Genomic DNA, 17,012 nt, shown 5'->3' with positions numbered 1-17,012 from the left:
TAAGGTTTTTAAAAATGTATTTCTTAGCCACTCATACTTCAGACTGAAAACCATTTAATTCATCGCCCCTTTATTCAGACTGTTTGTAGCATATGAGGTTTACATTGTTTGGGACACAACTTACAGAAAATGTTCTAAAAGCTACAGCTTTGAACTTATATCCCAGTAAGCCCATACTTCAAAATCAAAAACAATTTTAGTGTAAAATAATTTATTCCGTTCTCTGTATTTTCATACGCATCTATTATTGCTTTACACGTATTTCATGAAACCAGAAGCTTTCATATGACACACAGACAAATTTCAAAAGTAGAAATGCTTAAAAAGCATATGAACAATCTAAAAATCACCAGGTTTTCACATTAATGCAACCAGACAAGCAACATAATACATTTAGTCTGGCTGAAACACCCACACTCCTCATAATAAGAGCACTGATGGCGAGAGCACACACTGAAGGAGAACTGAAATTAATTTCTGCCCCACACTTCATATGAAAATTCTGATTTAATTATTTTTAGAATTTATATTAGATATGAGGTTTATACACATTGCATAAAACGTGGCATTTCAGACACTAACACAAGCTTATGCACTCAAATGGATATACAAAACTATACAAGGCTTGTCGCTATGCAGTGAAAAATGTCCTCCTCTGCTGCTACTCTCCTCGGGACCAGAAAGCGACAACACAAGACATACAGTACGAAGGGTGTATGTTCTGTCAAACTGCCATCACAAAATACTGGATTAGCAAAAATGCAGTTGTGCAAGTCATTTCAAGTGCAACACATGCACACTTTTTAAGTAGAATAAAATCTTTTGCATGACCCAGTGCATCCATGAAGCATTTTTCAGCCCTCTGAAGCAAGATGCTGCTGTGTCCATACAGAGATTCTTCTTTTAAGTGATTAACACCTTTTTTTCTAACAAAGGTTAATCTTTAAATTAAAAAAAACATTTTATCAGTTGAATGAAAAGTGTAATAGGACCAGAAATAATCTTACCGAGTTTGTTTCAAATCTCAATTTATGGAAATCCCACTTCAGAACGTCTTTTACTTCATTCACTGCTCCAGAGTACAGTATGTTTAAATTATTTCAGTAACAAAACTATTTATAATGAATTTCCTGACTTCCTTTGTTTATGTATCTATCTCTGTTTCATTACATAACACATCATTCTTATATTTATATATAACATCTTCGGTGTATTATACATAGCTTTTTATGTACCTTTTGTCTTTCAAATCCATGAGTCTGTTATTATGACCCGTTTGTCTATATTTTAGCCCCAACCCTCTCTCTGTGTGTTCTCCAAGATCTCTTCATAAAGCCAACTTTGTGTGAACTCCTGGCTTTTGTCCATCAGCTGAAACAGTCGAAGATACTCCTGCGGATATACGTGGCCTGTCAGTATGTCCTCTGGCATGCCCATCTCTGATAAGAGCTTACTTCCGCTATCTGGAGACCAGAGACTAGAAAAAAAACAGATGACAATAAGCTCAGAGGATGTGTGAACTGCATTATTACTATAAATGCACAGTCTTCAACTAACAGCAGCTCTTTGATGTAACATGTTCCACACATTGGTTGCAGTAGCTTTGTTTGTGTGCACTGCTTACTTGAGCCTGTCAATGAGCTTGACCTTCCTCTTTGCCAAACACTGTTTAACCATCATCAGCAGAGTTGAAGCGTTAGCCGGAGTGAGGCCTGCAGAGAACAGATCAGCTCGTGGACGCAGACGCACCAGGCACAGGTGATCATTGGGAAGCTGCAGGGAGAACAAGATGAGATGTCATATTAAATAGACAATACCATTGAAGTTAGCATTGTCGTTATTGAGCCTGCTCTCTTCCTTACACGGCCTCTAGAGGTGGATACACTCTGTCTTGAAGACACCACAAATGACTCCCAGGGCTCCTGCACACAGAGATGAGAAGGTTGACCAGTTCAAAACTCTATTAGAGTGTCTGAGTATAATGAGCAGAAATGTGGAACTTAAGGCACAGTCAGTCAGTCAAAACAGTCCTTTCCAGGAGATATCATAAAACACATCTGCATAGACACCAAAGTGTTCTTTGTCGCCCTTCTTCCTACTGTACCTTGTGGAGTAATTCAATATCACAGGCCATCTGCCAGAGAACACCGAAGGCTCTGTAGTACATCATTTCACCAGGACGTGACACCAGTTTCTGTTAAATATTTCACACAAGGATAAGAGAAAAATGCAGATTAGCAATTCACCAGAGGAGCAGACACTACTTTACTTCAGCATTAACTAGTGGCAGTGATGTCAGCAATGATATGGCAATTGAGAGCACACTCTTAAAAATGATTGTTCGGATTGACGGACGCAGCAGTAAAGGTTGGTTTGAAGCTGGAAGTGTGAGCCATTAAGACCAGCACACACACTCCTGTTTACCTCATGGCATGGTTGTGCAAATAAGGCCAAATTGATAATCACAATAATTTAGCATGATTATATATTTTTTTTAGTACTACATTCCTGCTAATGTACAAATCTTTGCATTAAAGTAAGACTTAAAACTAATTTTCTTCACCTCAATTCAATGCATCTGCTAAAGGAAAAATACAAATAAAATTGTGGTCAAAGCGCTTCACTTGATAAAAATCTGCATAATCAACTGATAACAAAATGTACAGATGTTCCCTAAATGCCTCACATGCAGGCTACAGTAGAAGCTACCATGGTGGCTGCACACAAAGAAGCCTTTCATCTTCCCACTCAGTTGCTGCAATGCAGCAGCTCAGACAGGTGTGCAGTCAAAACTATGTTTTAAATGAGTGAAATACATCCGAATGTCAGATTTTATACCAAGTGACCAAACGATTGTATATACATTGGCTGCTTTCTATGTGTGGAGTCTTCTATGAGGGGAGCATGCATTTAAACATTAACACCATGACTGATTGCATCCATTTCACTGTAGCAAGCAAATCTTTTATAAACATTTATATTAATTGTTCAGCTGTACTCTATGTTCAGCAGGCTTACTGGCATTGGTCCTTTCTACAGTTAAATACTCTTGTAGTTTTACCAGATATTCCTTCTCGCTTATGAAGAGGTTGAGCTCTATTCTTCCGTATCTGTAGACAGACAGCCGTTGAAACAAAGCGTAAACCATCTTCAGGAGCGCGCCACGCTCATTACGCTGAGGCAAGATTCCCACCACCTTCACTGGGACGTCTGGAGAGATGCACACATGAAAACATTACCAAAGCACACACTTTAAACTGCTGGTACACTACTCAATGCAATGTGCAGTACTTGAAGTATGTTTTGAGCGTAAAAGTTACGTACAAAACTATCATGCTTAAACAATGTAATTTTCTGCCTTTATTGATTCTAAACACTTTAATCTAAATATGTAAAAACTGTGAGTAGCTGAAACGGTTTCACTTTTGCAACATTTCAGGTCTATATGTTCAAGGTTAGGATTCATGGCACTGCTTACAGTATTAAGGAGATTGGGTTTGTTTGCAGTCAGAGAGGTCAAACTAAAGTTCTTTGGTGTATGTATGTGCATAAGAGGCAATTTACTACACAGTGGTGTCTTTGACTTGTGTAATACGTATGTGGGTGTGGATGTAATTGTATTTCTCACCATCAGTCCAACTAGCTTCTGATATTCCCAGGTCAGTGAACAATTTGTCAGTGAACATGACTGGTGGTTTTACGTGGCCGCTGCCAATAGGGTCGAGTTTAAAGTAGTCACAATGAACTACTTCCAGCTGACCATCAAGATGACGTTCCAGGTCCTACAGCAGGAAACATAATTTGTTTGTTGGATGGCTGGATTAAAGAAAAATGTTAGCAGAAGATGTAGCTTATGTCAAAATTTGCGAGGTTAGAACAGGGGATTCTGAAAGTTCTGTGTAAGAGTACAAAAAGTTGTCTGAAGCTTAGAGATGGTACCTGTAATTCGTGAAGGAAAGACCTGTCGCCCTCAAGAGCCACCATTCTCTGAGCTCCAGCGTTTAGCAGTGTCCTCGTCAACACCCCAGGACCTAAAATAAACAGACACACAGAGCCAATTAATAATCATTCATTCACAGACAACAATTATTTACACACACACGTATTTTTTTAACTATTACCACTCCTCCATAGGAATTTTTTTTTTAAAATTTTGTCAGTGTCTATGCAAAGTTTGATGAACATTAAACAAATGCAGTTTGCAGTTTACCAAAACACACCTGGGTTACAGTCGAAGATAACGGTTTTAGAATCCTGTAGTTCAGGTCCTAGACTCTGTGCTACTATATTAGCCAGGTCTGGGTCCACTATGAAGTGTCTAATTTTTTTACAGGCCAGCGCACGGCGTACATTATCCTCCACCTCTCCAAGGTCCAGGAAGTCATACCGGCACAGAGGACGACGCTGGCCCTGTAGACAGAAGTAGACACACAATCAACAGTATCATGAGTGAAAAAGATTTGCAACAATGGACAGTAATGGAGTACAAGAACACTAAATGCAGCAAATAAAAGTAATTTTGTGGGCAAACTACAGTTAGTTATTTATAGATTTCAGAGATGATCCTTGTGTATGTGCCATGCACCTTTATAATCAAGGAAAATCGCTGAATATAAGATGATATCTGAAAATAGTAACGAAAAGAAAGCTAAAAATAGAAAAGACTCCAGGCAATTTAGAGGTTTTGAATCTCCCAAGTAGGGAGTAAGTCCACCATAATGCCTTGTGAGGAGCTGAAGAACAATGCTAGTGAAAAGTAACAACTTACTTGAAATGGTTGTAAATGCTACAGAACATTTGCCACATGAGGAAAAAAATACATATACTCATCGAGATATCATTATTTTTACACATTAAATTGAGGACTAAAGTCTGAAGTCAAAACAAGAAATGACCTACCTGTACAGCTGCAGCAGACAGGTTCCTGTGTGTGAGTGCAGACGAGGGGGATGTTCTTTCTGCACGGGGCTGTTGAGAATTTGGACCTAGTGAAGGCCGACCAGGACCCAGAGATAGAGAGTCTAGGCTGTAGGCCCTTCTATGAAGCACAGGAGCCCCAGGAACACAGAGACTAGAGGGACCCACAGAGGCAAACACTGGCTTGTGCAAACATGATCTACTTCTGACAGTCTGACAGCAGGCAGAGCGCAGCATCAGCTCCACCACTCTGCAAATCTGGGTGGACATGGTGGACCAGTGGACATATGGCTCAACAATAAGGACGGGGAGGGAGATTTAGAGACCTCTTTGAGAGGTCACTGCCTAGAGGAAATGGGGAGGAAATTGGACAAGAATGAACAATAATTTTCAGCAGTAACAGAGATTTAAGTTACCTTCAGTGACAACCATTCTTTTAAATTATTGGATAACCTGTTAAAATGAAGTTCCCCAAAACGTCAACTAGCTTGGTATTTATATGTGTCCATTATAAAAGTCTATAAAAAGTTGATGTTTTTAGAAAAACATTTAAGTTGATCTCATATATGAAGGTAGGTTTAGGTTTCGTGCAGTAAAGCGAATACAGTCTCTGTAACACGCGTGTACTAAACTGGGTACAATCCATTCTGTCAGCACGTGGGGGGGGTAGGATGGGTGGCATGTCTTCTTCTTCTTCTTCTTAGCATGCAGTAACTTAACCTTATCGACCTCTTTGTAGAATTCACAACAGGAGTGCACAGACTTTGGTCATCAGCTTGCCAAAAAGACAAAAAATAACCAGACAGGCTTTCTATCAAATGATCGGAATTTAAAGGCACAACATCAAAGTTGTTAGCTCATCGGCTAGCAAAGCGCTAGCGTCACTTCAAGGCATTACACCAAACAGTGATTTAATCGGGAGAAACACAAGCATACCTCTCTGCAGAATGAGTTAAATTCCCAAATTTGACGACATCGGTGCTTTAAAGCTGGCTCGTGTCTGGCGGCTCGCTGGTGAAACTGCGTGACATTGAACAAGCAGCATCCTGACCCTCCGTACGTCGTTTTTCGCAACTCTCGTGGTGCTGCAGGCGCATATGAATGTCGTCATTGTCAGGTGACTCTTGTCTGGCCCAATCACAAACTTGAGGAAGTAGTCGAGCTAACATCCATGGCTAACATACAAAAGTGAACGAAAAAAATATAGGTAAACGAGGTTACGTTTAAGTCACACATTATTAGAAAGATATACATGTCCTAACAATATACATTTAATACAACACATTTTCTTTGCATTGGTTTTTTTTCGGTAGCTAAATAAGCAACTCCCCCTTTCCAACGTCTGTTAGCATATTAGCATATTTTGCTACGGAAGTAGACAAAGGAGCGTTGTCAAAACCGCACGCTGCTGTCTGTTCTGTCACTTCGTATCCTGGTGAGGAGAGAAGGTGTTACAGTGAGACTCTCTAGCCTGTCTGTTGTCACTATGGCGCGCATTGAAACATCCTCCAGCAGGCCGTACCACCTGGTTATCTTCGGAGCCTCTGGCTTTACGGGACAGTTTGTGGTGGAAGAGGTGGCCCGGACTGTGTCTGAAGGTCCGAAGGGGAACCTGAAGTGGGCCGTGGCCGGCAGGAGCAAGCAGAAACTGGAAAAAGTTCTGGAGCAGGCCGCTGGAATCCTCAGTATGTATCTGAGCAAGACTATTAGTCGTGCATGTAAACGCAGATTGTTTCTAGAAGTACTTACGAAGCAAGGATAGCCTTTAATTTATTATATGAAAGTCAAGCAATGTAAGAATATTGCAGTTTTAGCTGCCATTTAATCAAACTGTCCAAGAATACTTTGCCAAAGAAACACAAAAAGAAATTGCTTAACTCGGGCTAAGGATGATAAAGCTATCCAAGTTGAGGTCTGATGGTGATTCGTTTGACTGAACTCCAAAGTGCAGGCGATGTTGCAACAAAAGTCACATACGACATGTTGCTTTATGTGGTTATTTGGTCAACTCAGATGGAAAATAAATTATCAAAATCATTTATGAGTATTTATTTCTGTTTATTAATTACTTTGTAGAAAGCAACTCTGCCACTAACTGAAACTGTTAGGGGGAGATGGTTTCAATTTCATGCTGTAAAAGACTAATCCAATTTAAAAACTTATTATCTGATGATCAGTTTGGTTTGAACAGCAATAATTGTATGCGAGTATTCGAAAAATGTAGGTAAAATCTGAAAGTAATGACTAGTCTAATAACCATTTTATTTATGGAGTGTTTCTTTCAATTTGATTAATTTAGTATTTCTTGTTTAAATTGGGCAAAGCAGAAAAAATTGACATTTTTTGCATATTGCTAGACTGAAAACTTAAATGATCATTCAGTTATGTATAAACATACCAGTTGATATATATTCTACGGGTCAACTAATCCGAAAATTATTGTTTTAGTTTCAACCGAAATAGAAGTGTAATTAGCATGAATGATTTTAATGTGCAAAATGAAATATTAGTTAATTGCTGGATATATTTAGCATGTCACTAATTTCACAACTTGTATCTATGCAACACTGTTAACATGGAAAATTAAATCCATCACTTGATCAAGACCAGGCAACAGTTCTGTTGTCATGATAGTAATGCAAGTTTCCAGAGGATTAGAAAGTGATTCTGTTGTAGCCGCTCTTTGGCTGTCTCTTCAGGGAGTGTACAACAGCTGATGGAACATATCAGCTCACTGTACAATCCCTGTCCATGGCAGCGCGCAGTCTAGACACTAAACACAAATGAGTCTTTTCTCCCAGATGCTTCAAATATTGACAGTTGCATGTTTAAACAACTTGTATTGTTAGTAAAGCGACTTCTATTGTGTGTAAATGGTTTAGAAAGACCTCATCTGAGACATTTCCTCTTGTGTATTCCTTATCTGCATTCTTGTAGCCTGTTTTGCGTTGTTTCTCCTTCATTTACAGTGTGCTGCTTTTCGCACAGATACATCAGACAGTGCATCACTCCTCTCTCTTGTTTTTAGGGGGTATAGTGAGACTAATTTAGCATATTTCTAATTACTGATTGAAAGTCCACCCCCATTGGTAATGAGATAGTTTGTTTTACTTTCAAGCTGCCCCACTGATGCTACTACATGTCAGTGACTCAGTTTAAACCTCATTCTCAATAGACCTGCAGATGTGACCGCATGCTGCTGAGTGTAACCATAAAATTAAAATGTCTAACACCCCGTGCACTCCTTTTATGTGCGTTACTTTTCTCAACCAGAACAATCTCATCAGTACAACGTATACCACAATGCTATAGTTGGCTTGCTCCATCTTTAGAGACTTTTAATTATTTTCTGTTCACATTTTAGCCCAGTTTTTGCTCATTCACCCTGTTATTCAAATACAGACTTTCATAAGACTTTTTACTTTTAGGAAACCAAAAGGACTGAGTTATCTGCTTTGGATCTTTGGTTGGGTAGTACTGTAATGGTAGTGGCATAATTAGTTTATGCCAGACATCCAAAATACATCTTTTCATTGGGCTTTAAACAAAGCATTTTGACAGAAATATGTCCCTGTGTGTACAGGTAAGCCTGAGCTGAGAACAGAGGTGGACGTCATCGTGGCAGATGTAGGAGAACCAGACTCCCTAGCAGCAATGTGCAAACAGGCTGTGATTGTTCTCAACTGTGTGGGGCCTGTAAGTAGACGATTCCACAGAAATGTGTGCTCCTGTTTATTTATCTTCACACACACACAGCTGTCACATGACAGAGACTAGGCTTCCCTCACTTAGTCTCAAAACGGTGGCATTTTGGCATCTCCCCTTGGCATCAGTGTAGCTTATCAACGTATCCACATATCTCTCTCTCTCTCTCTCTCTCTCTCTCTCTCTCACACACACATATAGAGCAGCCTTCATTTACACAATGAAGGCTACTGACTTACAGTGTACAATAAGTCATATTGTGTTAAAGTGAGACTGGACAGTAGGTTTCCAGCACTGCTGCACTGCAGCTTGTACATCGTCTGGGTTTGTGTTACAAACCAAATTCCACTACCACAGTAACCACCAGTGTCACACAAAGCAGCGTTTTGAAAGCTTTGTTAAAACTAAAGCACATAGTTTAGGTCAAAAGGCTGCAGATGGTTCTGTTTTTCACCTCAAGCCATCCATTCCCATATAACCCTTATGCATCTCATATAGTCTTTTTCTTTTATTCAACATTTTGGTAAAAGACAGACAGTAATACCCATTTCAACATGAACCACAGACAAAATGATAAGAGAGCAATGATGAAAATGACCAAGAGGAATAAACAACCAAAAAAAACCCACACTCCCCCGACCCCAGGGTGCCTCAAGACCATCAACTGCAGACTGCAGTATAATCAGATAAGATGACTCAATCCTCTCCTCTGCTTTTTCCCGCTGCTGTGAGTCACACAGTAATGTTGGACTCCCTTATTTCCAAATAAATTAAATTAAGCAATCCAAAAATTCTGCTGATTACTAAGAGGTTGTCGCAATGGTTCCAGCTCATAACAGCCGATTTCCTGGCCGCAGTCAGGCCAGCAAGAATGACCCTGGTACAGATACAGTCACAGTGCAGGGGAATATATCTGACAACTGAGAGGACACCCTGTTCCCAAAATGAGAAAAAGATAGCGACTGCTCAAACATTTGAAGAGATGTTACAGGAGCCCCTAAGGAACACTATGTACAATAGGAATCAGCCAGGAGAATGTCTTATATATTCTTCTAAGGAACAGAACTATGGGTGTTAATCAGTGATGGTGTGACTTACTCTGCAAGTTGGTCTGTGTAGAACAACTTGAGAGAAGTTTGTGCAGAAAATCAACCGATTGAAGATTACTTTAAAAGGTTACAAACAGAAGGTCTGCTATCAGAATCATGCGACTCTTGTGTAATTAGAAATATATCCTTTGGGCGTTTTAAACATGTGAAAGTACTTTTCTTTGATTTTTTTTTTTTTTTTAAGTGTGAAAAAGATCAATGACTTGATCAATGGCCTCTGTCTATGAACACACAAATGTTTTCCACTTCAAAAGCCATAACCATGGGATGAAAGGGGATTCCTGCGTCACAGAAAGTTTGTTCTCATTATATGGGAAAAGGAGGCTCTACATTTCCACATTTATATTTATTTTATGTATTTGAACTCAGATTTTAGGTGAATTGAAAGAAATTTGAATTTGAAAACAACCTTAAGATGCAAACTCATTTAACATACAGGAGATCTAACATGGAGCAAAACCCAGTTTTGAGTGTAGTGGAACTTTAATATTTATTCACTCAGTGTAAAGAAAGCTGGGTTTGGGATTTAGGTAGTAAGTGGTGTTGCACTGGACAGTCGTACATTATGAGAATAGTTATCGTATCCAATTTAGAAACATGAGAGTAGAAAAATATGAGACATTTCAGTTTTGTTCTGTCAAATACAACAATACTGTCTCAATATGACCTCGGTAATAGAGGTACAGTTGATTTAAAACCTTTTTGATAGTATTAAATAAAACAGGACATTGTAAAGACCATTAGACTTTGTGGCAGATCTGTTGGATTTGTTTCTTGCTGGCTTATCATGTAAAATGGTGTGTAAAGATTAGTTTGCACAATGAACAAGTTGAACAAGAATTGCCTACAGACCTGGGCTGTGCAGGTATACATTTTTCTGAGTTTCTGTGTGAACAGTCAGTGATGAATCATGTCTTGTTGCAACACTGGGATACCTGAATGTAGCAGGTATGGTTCTGGACAGATACAGAGAATATAGACACTTGCAGGTGGAAATAGTAAGTTGGCAACTCGATGTGCAGAGATTTAGCAGCGACAGGGACTGCAAAGCTTGGGATGTAGGCTATTGGCCAAAGTCAAAATAAAAAGTGTTAAGGGGTATAAATTAATTTGTTTGTATGTGTATCTCTCTGTGACTGTAGTACAGATTCTATGGTGAGGCAGTGGTCAAAGCATGTGTGGAGAATGGAGCACACCATATTGACATCTCTGGAGAGCCTCAGGTATGTATAGTGCTGGAGTGTATGTGTGCATATGTGTTTATCAAAGTTTGGGTTGGCGTGTACCAGGGTCGATACAGTAATTTCAACATGGATGTTCGCTCAAGAAACGCTTCATATCTCATCACCTTCACCCCCAACTAAAGTGATTGAAGCTCTTCACTCAAATGTAAAGTCCGTATTTTATGCTTGAACAGTACCGATGTTGAAAAGACTGACTCCCCAAAAATATTCCTCTTGTATGGTATTTTTTGACTTAAGTTGCTTAGAGAGGCTGTCACTGGACAGAGTATGGATGTTGCCCTGCAGTCGACCCCGCATTCAGCTTTGAACTTGTTTGCGTTTGGCTTAAATAGGAGACATGCTGATTTTCATGCCGTACCCTGTTAGACAAGATGATCTCTAAGTTGGCAGTACGACAGCAACTGTTCCCTTCCTGTCAGGTGCTGGTGTGTGTAAAGCAGCATGTCTCACTCAAACGCAGACAGACTTGAGGGTTTAATGTGTGCTTGGAGGCTCTGAAAGCTCAACAAACTATCCCTCCTTCAGCACAGAACTAGTTCAAAAAGCCATTATTTCTCCTTTATTAGATATAGTTGTATCTGTTCAGTTTGTGTTTTTAAGGCTTCTTTTCATCATCATTTCACGTACAGTCTTCATTGCAAAAATGGCACAGTTACAGAAAGCCTCAAATGTGCAGAACTGTATACAATATTAAATAATTAAAAGGCGGGAATTGCACAGTTGTTTACTTCTGCTACTACACATGTGTGTGTGTGTTTCTGTCTGGCTGTATACAGTTTCTGGAGGGCATGCAGCTGAACTACAACAGCCAGGCAGCTGACAAAGGTGTGTACATCATTGGAAGCTGTGGATTTGACTCCATTCCTGCAGACATGGGAGTTCTCTACACCAGAGATCAGTTCAAGGGTATGCACATATTAACACACACACACAACAGAGCTAAAATTGAAGTCCACTCTGACACTGATATGCAGTTAATGATTTATTCATTGTCATATTATCCTCTGCCAAAAATTGTAACGTGTGTGTTGGCCTGCAGGTACGCTGTCTGCAGTGGAGAGCTTCCTGACTCTCAACTCAGGGCCTGAGGTATGTAACTACATTACCCATGAACCCATAAACTGGACCAGCTTCTTGTTGATCCGTGTCATACCCATTCCTCCATACTTGCCACTCTCACCTTCTTTTCCTGAATTTTGTAGAATTGTTTCCTGTATTTGTGTGACAGAATCACATATTTTATTTCCATGTATTTTGTTTGCCTTCTAATAACAGTATTGATGGTTTCCATGTTTTCCCCCTTTGGTCGTGTGTCTGTGTTCGTCTGTCAGGGCGGATGTATTCATGATGGCACATGGCAGTCAGCTGTCCATGGTTTTGCAGACAGCCAGAAGCTCCAGAGTCTGAGAAGGAAGTTTAATCACAAACCTCTCCCGACTGTTGGCTCAAGGCTCCGACGCAGGTAAGAAGAGCAGTAATGCATTTTTTTTTCTCTCCAAATAATCCATTAATTTTCCTTTAAGTTTGCCTGCCTTTACATTCAGAGAAGAAATCAAGGTCAATCAACAAGTACTCAGAAACATTTTAGAGATGGTTTGTCATTACCAGAGGCCATTGTCAAGTCCTGTCTCATCCTGTGGTTTCATGTTGAAGAAAGTAACCCTAGAAAATGTCACATCTAACATTGACGCCTCCAGCTGTGACAAAGATTTTTTTTCTCGGTGTGTGTCTTCAGACTGTGTTGTTTACAGCACTGATAAACAGTGCCATAACTATGTTCCTAGAAGCAGTAATGTTACATGGCTGAGAAGATGTACAGTTTACCTGGTAACTTAGAGGGAAACTGATTTAAAGAAGTAAAAAAAAAAATGCAATATCTCAGATGGTATTTTTTTCTCTTTAAAATTCATGGGATGGTGAGATATACACGATTGTTTAAAAGTTTGGGGTCACTTAGAAATTTCTTTATTTTTGAAAGAAAAGCAATTTTTTAGTGAAGATAACATTAAATGAATCATAAATACAGTCTAGACATTGTTAATGTGGTAAATGACTATTTTAGCTGGAAACGACTGATTTTTAATGGAATATCTCCATAGGGGTTCAGAGGAACATTTCCAGCAACCATCACTCCTGTGTTCTAATGCTACATTGTGTTAGCTAATGGTGATGAAAAGCTAATTGATGATTAGAAAACCCTTGTGCAGTTATGTTAGCACATGATAAAAGTGAGTTTTCTTGGAAAATATGAAATTATCTGGGTCACCCCAAACTTTTGAACAGTAGTGTATGTTATTAGAGTATTAAGTACGACATATGTTTGAAAAATAAACCTGTCAGTGCTCTCTGGTGGACAAACTATGTAACATTTAGAGTGCTTGGTATTGTGATTATTTGTTGTTATTTGGGTGCCATCATTACACTGATATGTTTTGATATCATGGTAATAACCAGTAATATCGGTGTAATGTATCTTTTGAGCTCAAAATTTGGTGAAACTAACAGATACGTAGAGAATCCCTTATTTTTGGACTTAGGTCAGCTATAGGGGAAACATCCTTATGTCTTAATCCTTCATTACACACAAAAGCATGTGCTACTGTTTGCCCCACACATATTTTTGTGTAGTCTTTGAAAATGTTTTTACAGCATGTGTCTGTGTGCATTTGTAGGGGCTCATTGTTCTTCAGTAGAGAGATCCAGCAGTATACGGTGCCCTTCATGGGCTCTGATTCCTCCGTTGTGAAGAGAACCCAGCGCTTCCTGGTGGAGGAACATCAAGCCTCACCAGTTAGTCTCATGACTCTTTCAAATCTATTTGTTTTATACCTATTAATCTTATATTTCTAATTAAGATGTCAGAACCATGAATGCAGCGTTTACATGAATGTTATTGTCAACCCCAGGTCCAGTATGGAACATATGCAGGAATAGGAGGTGTCGGGAGCATTATCAAGTTGATGTTTGCTGGCATGATGTTCTGGTTCTTAGTTAAGTTCAGCTTTGGACGAAACTTGCTCATCAAGGTAAACGTACACCACGTCCATAAAAACACAATTTTTATTTCACAAGTGACTATAGCTACATATTCCACAGCACAATGTAGAAACATCTGGTTTGTTTGGAAATGTTTTGATGCTCATGTCTGTATGGTTTTGGTTTGTTTTTTTGCACCTGCCTTTTCAGCACCCAGAGTTCTTCTCTTTCGGACTTTTCTCCAAAGCTGGACCAACCAGAAAGCAGGTAATGTGTTGATTAAATTGTCTGTTCAACATAAAACTAATTCAGATAAAGAGTTATGTATAGTAAGGGGAAGGTTTTCTGTTTCCTTTGTGTATTAGATGGAGGCTTCATCCTTCCAGTTTGCCTTCTATGGAGAGGGCTACACAGAGGACCAGGACCCCTCACAGGGAAAACCCAACGCCAAGATCCGCACACTGGTTCAAGGACCAGGTAAGTAGACGTGAAGGATTTCTGTATAATACAAAGGTCTGTCTTTGATTTAACTAAAATACTTGGTTTCCAACATAAAACAGCTTGGCTTGTTGTTATTAGCTGGTTGTTGTTAACTGGTCAGCAAAATTAGAAAATACTTTATTAAACCGTCCACAAATGCAGGACAAAACACTGCTGTAGTGTCAGATGGATGCTGACTTGGTCCTGTTCTGTCCAGGCTGGATAATGAGATAAATTAGCATAGCATAGCTTTCCTTGCTGACTGTCTTTTCAAAGTCTAAAATTGTCTTTGTTGTTATTCAGAGTGTGGATACGTGGCGACACCCATCGCCATGGTGCAGGCTGCGCTAACAATCCTCAACGAACCCACAGCCTTACCCAAGAAGTGAGTGATCACACCTCAAACCTGCTGCCTGACCTGGAAATGACAAATCACACCTTGAACTTTTCACTTTGCACAAATTCTTTGCTTTTTAGGTTTCTACTACATTTTGAAACTTGATGGCACCAGTTAGCTGAATTCCATTAGAATGAGGTTTTTCAGATTTAATGGAGTTGTGTGTTTGATGGTCTATGACAAACCAGATGGTAGTTTAATACATTCATGCACTTATATGGTGATTACAAAAATCATATTGTGCTAGTGCCAAAAGTTTTAAAATTTGAATGGGAAGGGGATTCCATGAATGTCACTTGATACACTTTCTAGGTCTCGGCATGTGAAATTCATTTTGGTTTTAATTAAATGTTCTTTTTTTTTTTTTTCCTTTTCCAGAGGAGGCGTTTACACTCCAGGAGCTGCTTTTGCAAAAACCACACTCATCGACCGCCTCAACAAACATGGCATCCAGTTCTCTGTCATCTAAACTTCGTCACCTCGCTGATGCCGTACTCCAGGTTTTTGTGAGCACTTACTAATATGCATTATAACAACTGGGAAGTTTCCAGCTTTAGAAGAGAGCCATTTAATCGCAAGAGAGAGATGGAACACACTAAGATGAAGTCCGAACGTTGTCTTTGATGGTACTTTTGGCATTTATCCTTCTCATGTAATCGAAAACTTGCCAGTCTCTTTTTGGCTTGAATGTACTATTAACATTCTGCTTGTAAAACAAATAGCACAACTGTGGCAGTGTTTCTTTGCCAAGGATGGAAAAAGAACCGTTGTGTGTAAATGGGTTCAGCATGGTCCTCCACTAACATGATTATTGCCAATGAAAGAGGAATTTGGGACAAAACCTGATTCACTTCATCTCTTTAAACCGAGACCATGAAAAGATATAATGTTACTCTGTCATTCCTAAATTTATGCAATTGGACTGAAAGAGAAACATGGAACTTGTATAAGACTGGTTAGTGACATCTTCTTTAGGTAAATAATCCAAATCTGTTTAAACAGAACACATTTTCTAATGGGACTGCATCCATAACAGCTGCATTACAAAAGTCTGGCACACATTTATGTTGGAGCCTGTCAGATTTAAACAAGGTTAGACGGTTGGACCAGAGTTATTAATCTTGTGTTCTCGTCAAGGATCCGTGTCACTTACCAAATGATATTTTAGGCTGATGTTAACTGTGATGATTTTCTGTAGCTTGGTTAAAGGAGGGGAGGTAGGTGTAAAACAGGAGCATAGCTATACTGAACTCCATTAGAAGAAAAATGTTCTTTAAAAAAGCTTATCTGAAAATACATCAGATGTTGCTGTGCAAAAAAAAGGAAAAACTAAACTTCTACACTTTTCGATTGTTGTTCATGTAGCATACATAAGTTTCATATGTGCAAGGTCAATAGTAATTAGACTACCATAACAGTTTTACATGTTTTGTTCTGATTCTGGCCTGTTGATTAGAATCTTGTTTGCTTGGTTTCAGACAGTTAACAGTCAAACTATCATTTGTTGAATGTTCCTTTTTGTCTGAATGTTTCAGTGGTTCGCTGATCCAAATGTTTGCTTTAGAGCCTTGTCAGAAAATGCATCCAGTTGCTTGTGCACCAAACAGCATGAGTTACTCCATCAGACTGCACAAATCCCTTCTCCTGATTAGATGTTAAGTGAGTGAAACATTCTTTTTTCCCTCCCCAGGACTGGAATAGTTTCACCCACAGTGATAAAGTTGATCTCAGTGCAGACTTGTGCATGTGACAAGCTATGTTGCTGTTCTTTTTCCTGGTTATGTTTTGGTGTGCTTTGCTTTGTGAGGGACTCATAAATAAAGCCAACTCTGCAAGTATTATTAAGTCTTGTGTCTTTCTCAGCGCACATGTAAGTAGTGTAACCCATTTCTCTAAAATGCAAAATAATTTTGAAAATTTATCTGTAAATTATAAACCACTTATCCTGAACCTTATTCACACGACAGGTTAGTGGTTTTAAAGTAACAGACACATTTAGTATATGAACCAAATACTTTGCATTTTCAAGAAAGGTGTCATATAAAGTCACAGTTAGCTTGTGAACTACAAGATGGTGTGTAGTCATGGTCAGGGGTGCACTCCATTGTACCGCTGTAAAAGAATAAAATGCCTTGATTCAAACAGAATCTGCCCCATTTTACTTTCTATTCCTATTGTGCTGTA

The 17,012-nt window shown here is 39.1% G+C and overlaps 2 protein-coding genes across 2 annotated transcripts; one reads left to right on the top strand and one right to left on the bottom strand.

Moving 5' to 3' along the window:
- Positions 1–53: 53 nt before the first annotated feature.
- On the bottom strand, positions 54–6,031 carry tfb2m (transcription factor B2, mitochondrial). Its single transcript, XM_022193578.2, has 10 exons — positions 5,854–6,031; positions 4,900–5,262; positions 4,221–4,410; positions 3,940–4,031; positions 3,629–3,782; positions 3,062–3,210; positions 2,105–2,194; positions 1,863–1,922; positions 1,625–1,773; positions 54–1,477 (listed from the first exon to the last, which is right to left on the bottom strand). Exons 2-10 carry the CDS (start codon positions 5,185–5,187, stop codon positions 1,288–1,290), a joined length of 1,362 nt encoding a protein of 453 aa, XP_022049270.1. The 5' UTR covers positions 5,188–5,262; positions 5,854–6,031; the 3' UTR covers positions 54–1,287.
- A 243-nt stretch (positions 6,032–6,274) lies between these two features.
- LOC110950799 (saccharopine dehydrogenase-like oxidoreductase) lies at positions 6,275–16,666 on the top strand. Its single transcript, XM_022193579.2, has 12 exons — positions 6,275–6,602; positions 8,501–8,613; positions 10,874–10,954; positions 11,752–11,881; positions 12,015–12,064; positions 12,307–12,437; positions 13,648–13,765; positions 13,882–14,001; positions 14,162–14,218; positions 14,317–14,428; positions 14,735–14,816; positions 15,207–16,666. Exons 1-12 carry the CDS (start codon positions 6,404–6,406, stop codon positions 15,295–15,297), a joined length of 1,284 nt encoding a protein of 427 aa, XP_022049271.1. The 5' UTR covers positions 6,275–6,403; the 3' UTR covers positions 15,298–16,666.
- Positions 16,667–17,012: the final 346 nt, after the last annotated feature.

This window comes from Acanthochromis polyacanthus, chromosome 2, assembly GCF_021347895.1.
Source record: "Acanthochromis polyacanthus isolate Apoly-LR-REF ecotype Palm Island chromosome 2, KAUST_Apoly_ChrSc, whole genome shotgun sequence".
Taxonomy (NCBI): domain Eukaryota; kingdom Metazoa; phylum Chordata; class Actinopteri; family Pomacentridae; genus Acanthochromis; species Acanthochromis polyacanthus.
The sequence above is the reverse complement of the archived record's forward strand: the minus strand, read 5'-3'. Positions and strand labels throughout refer to the sequence as shown.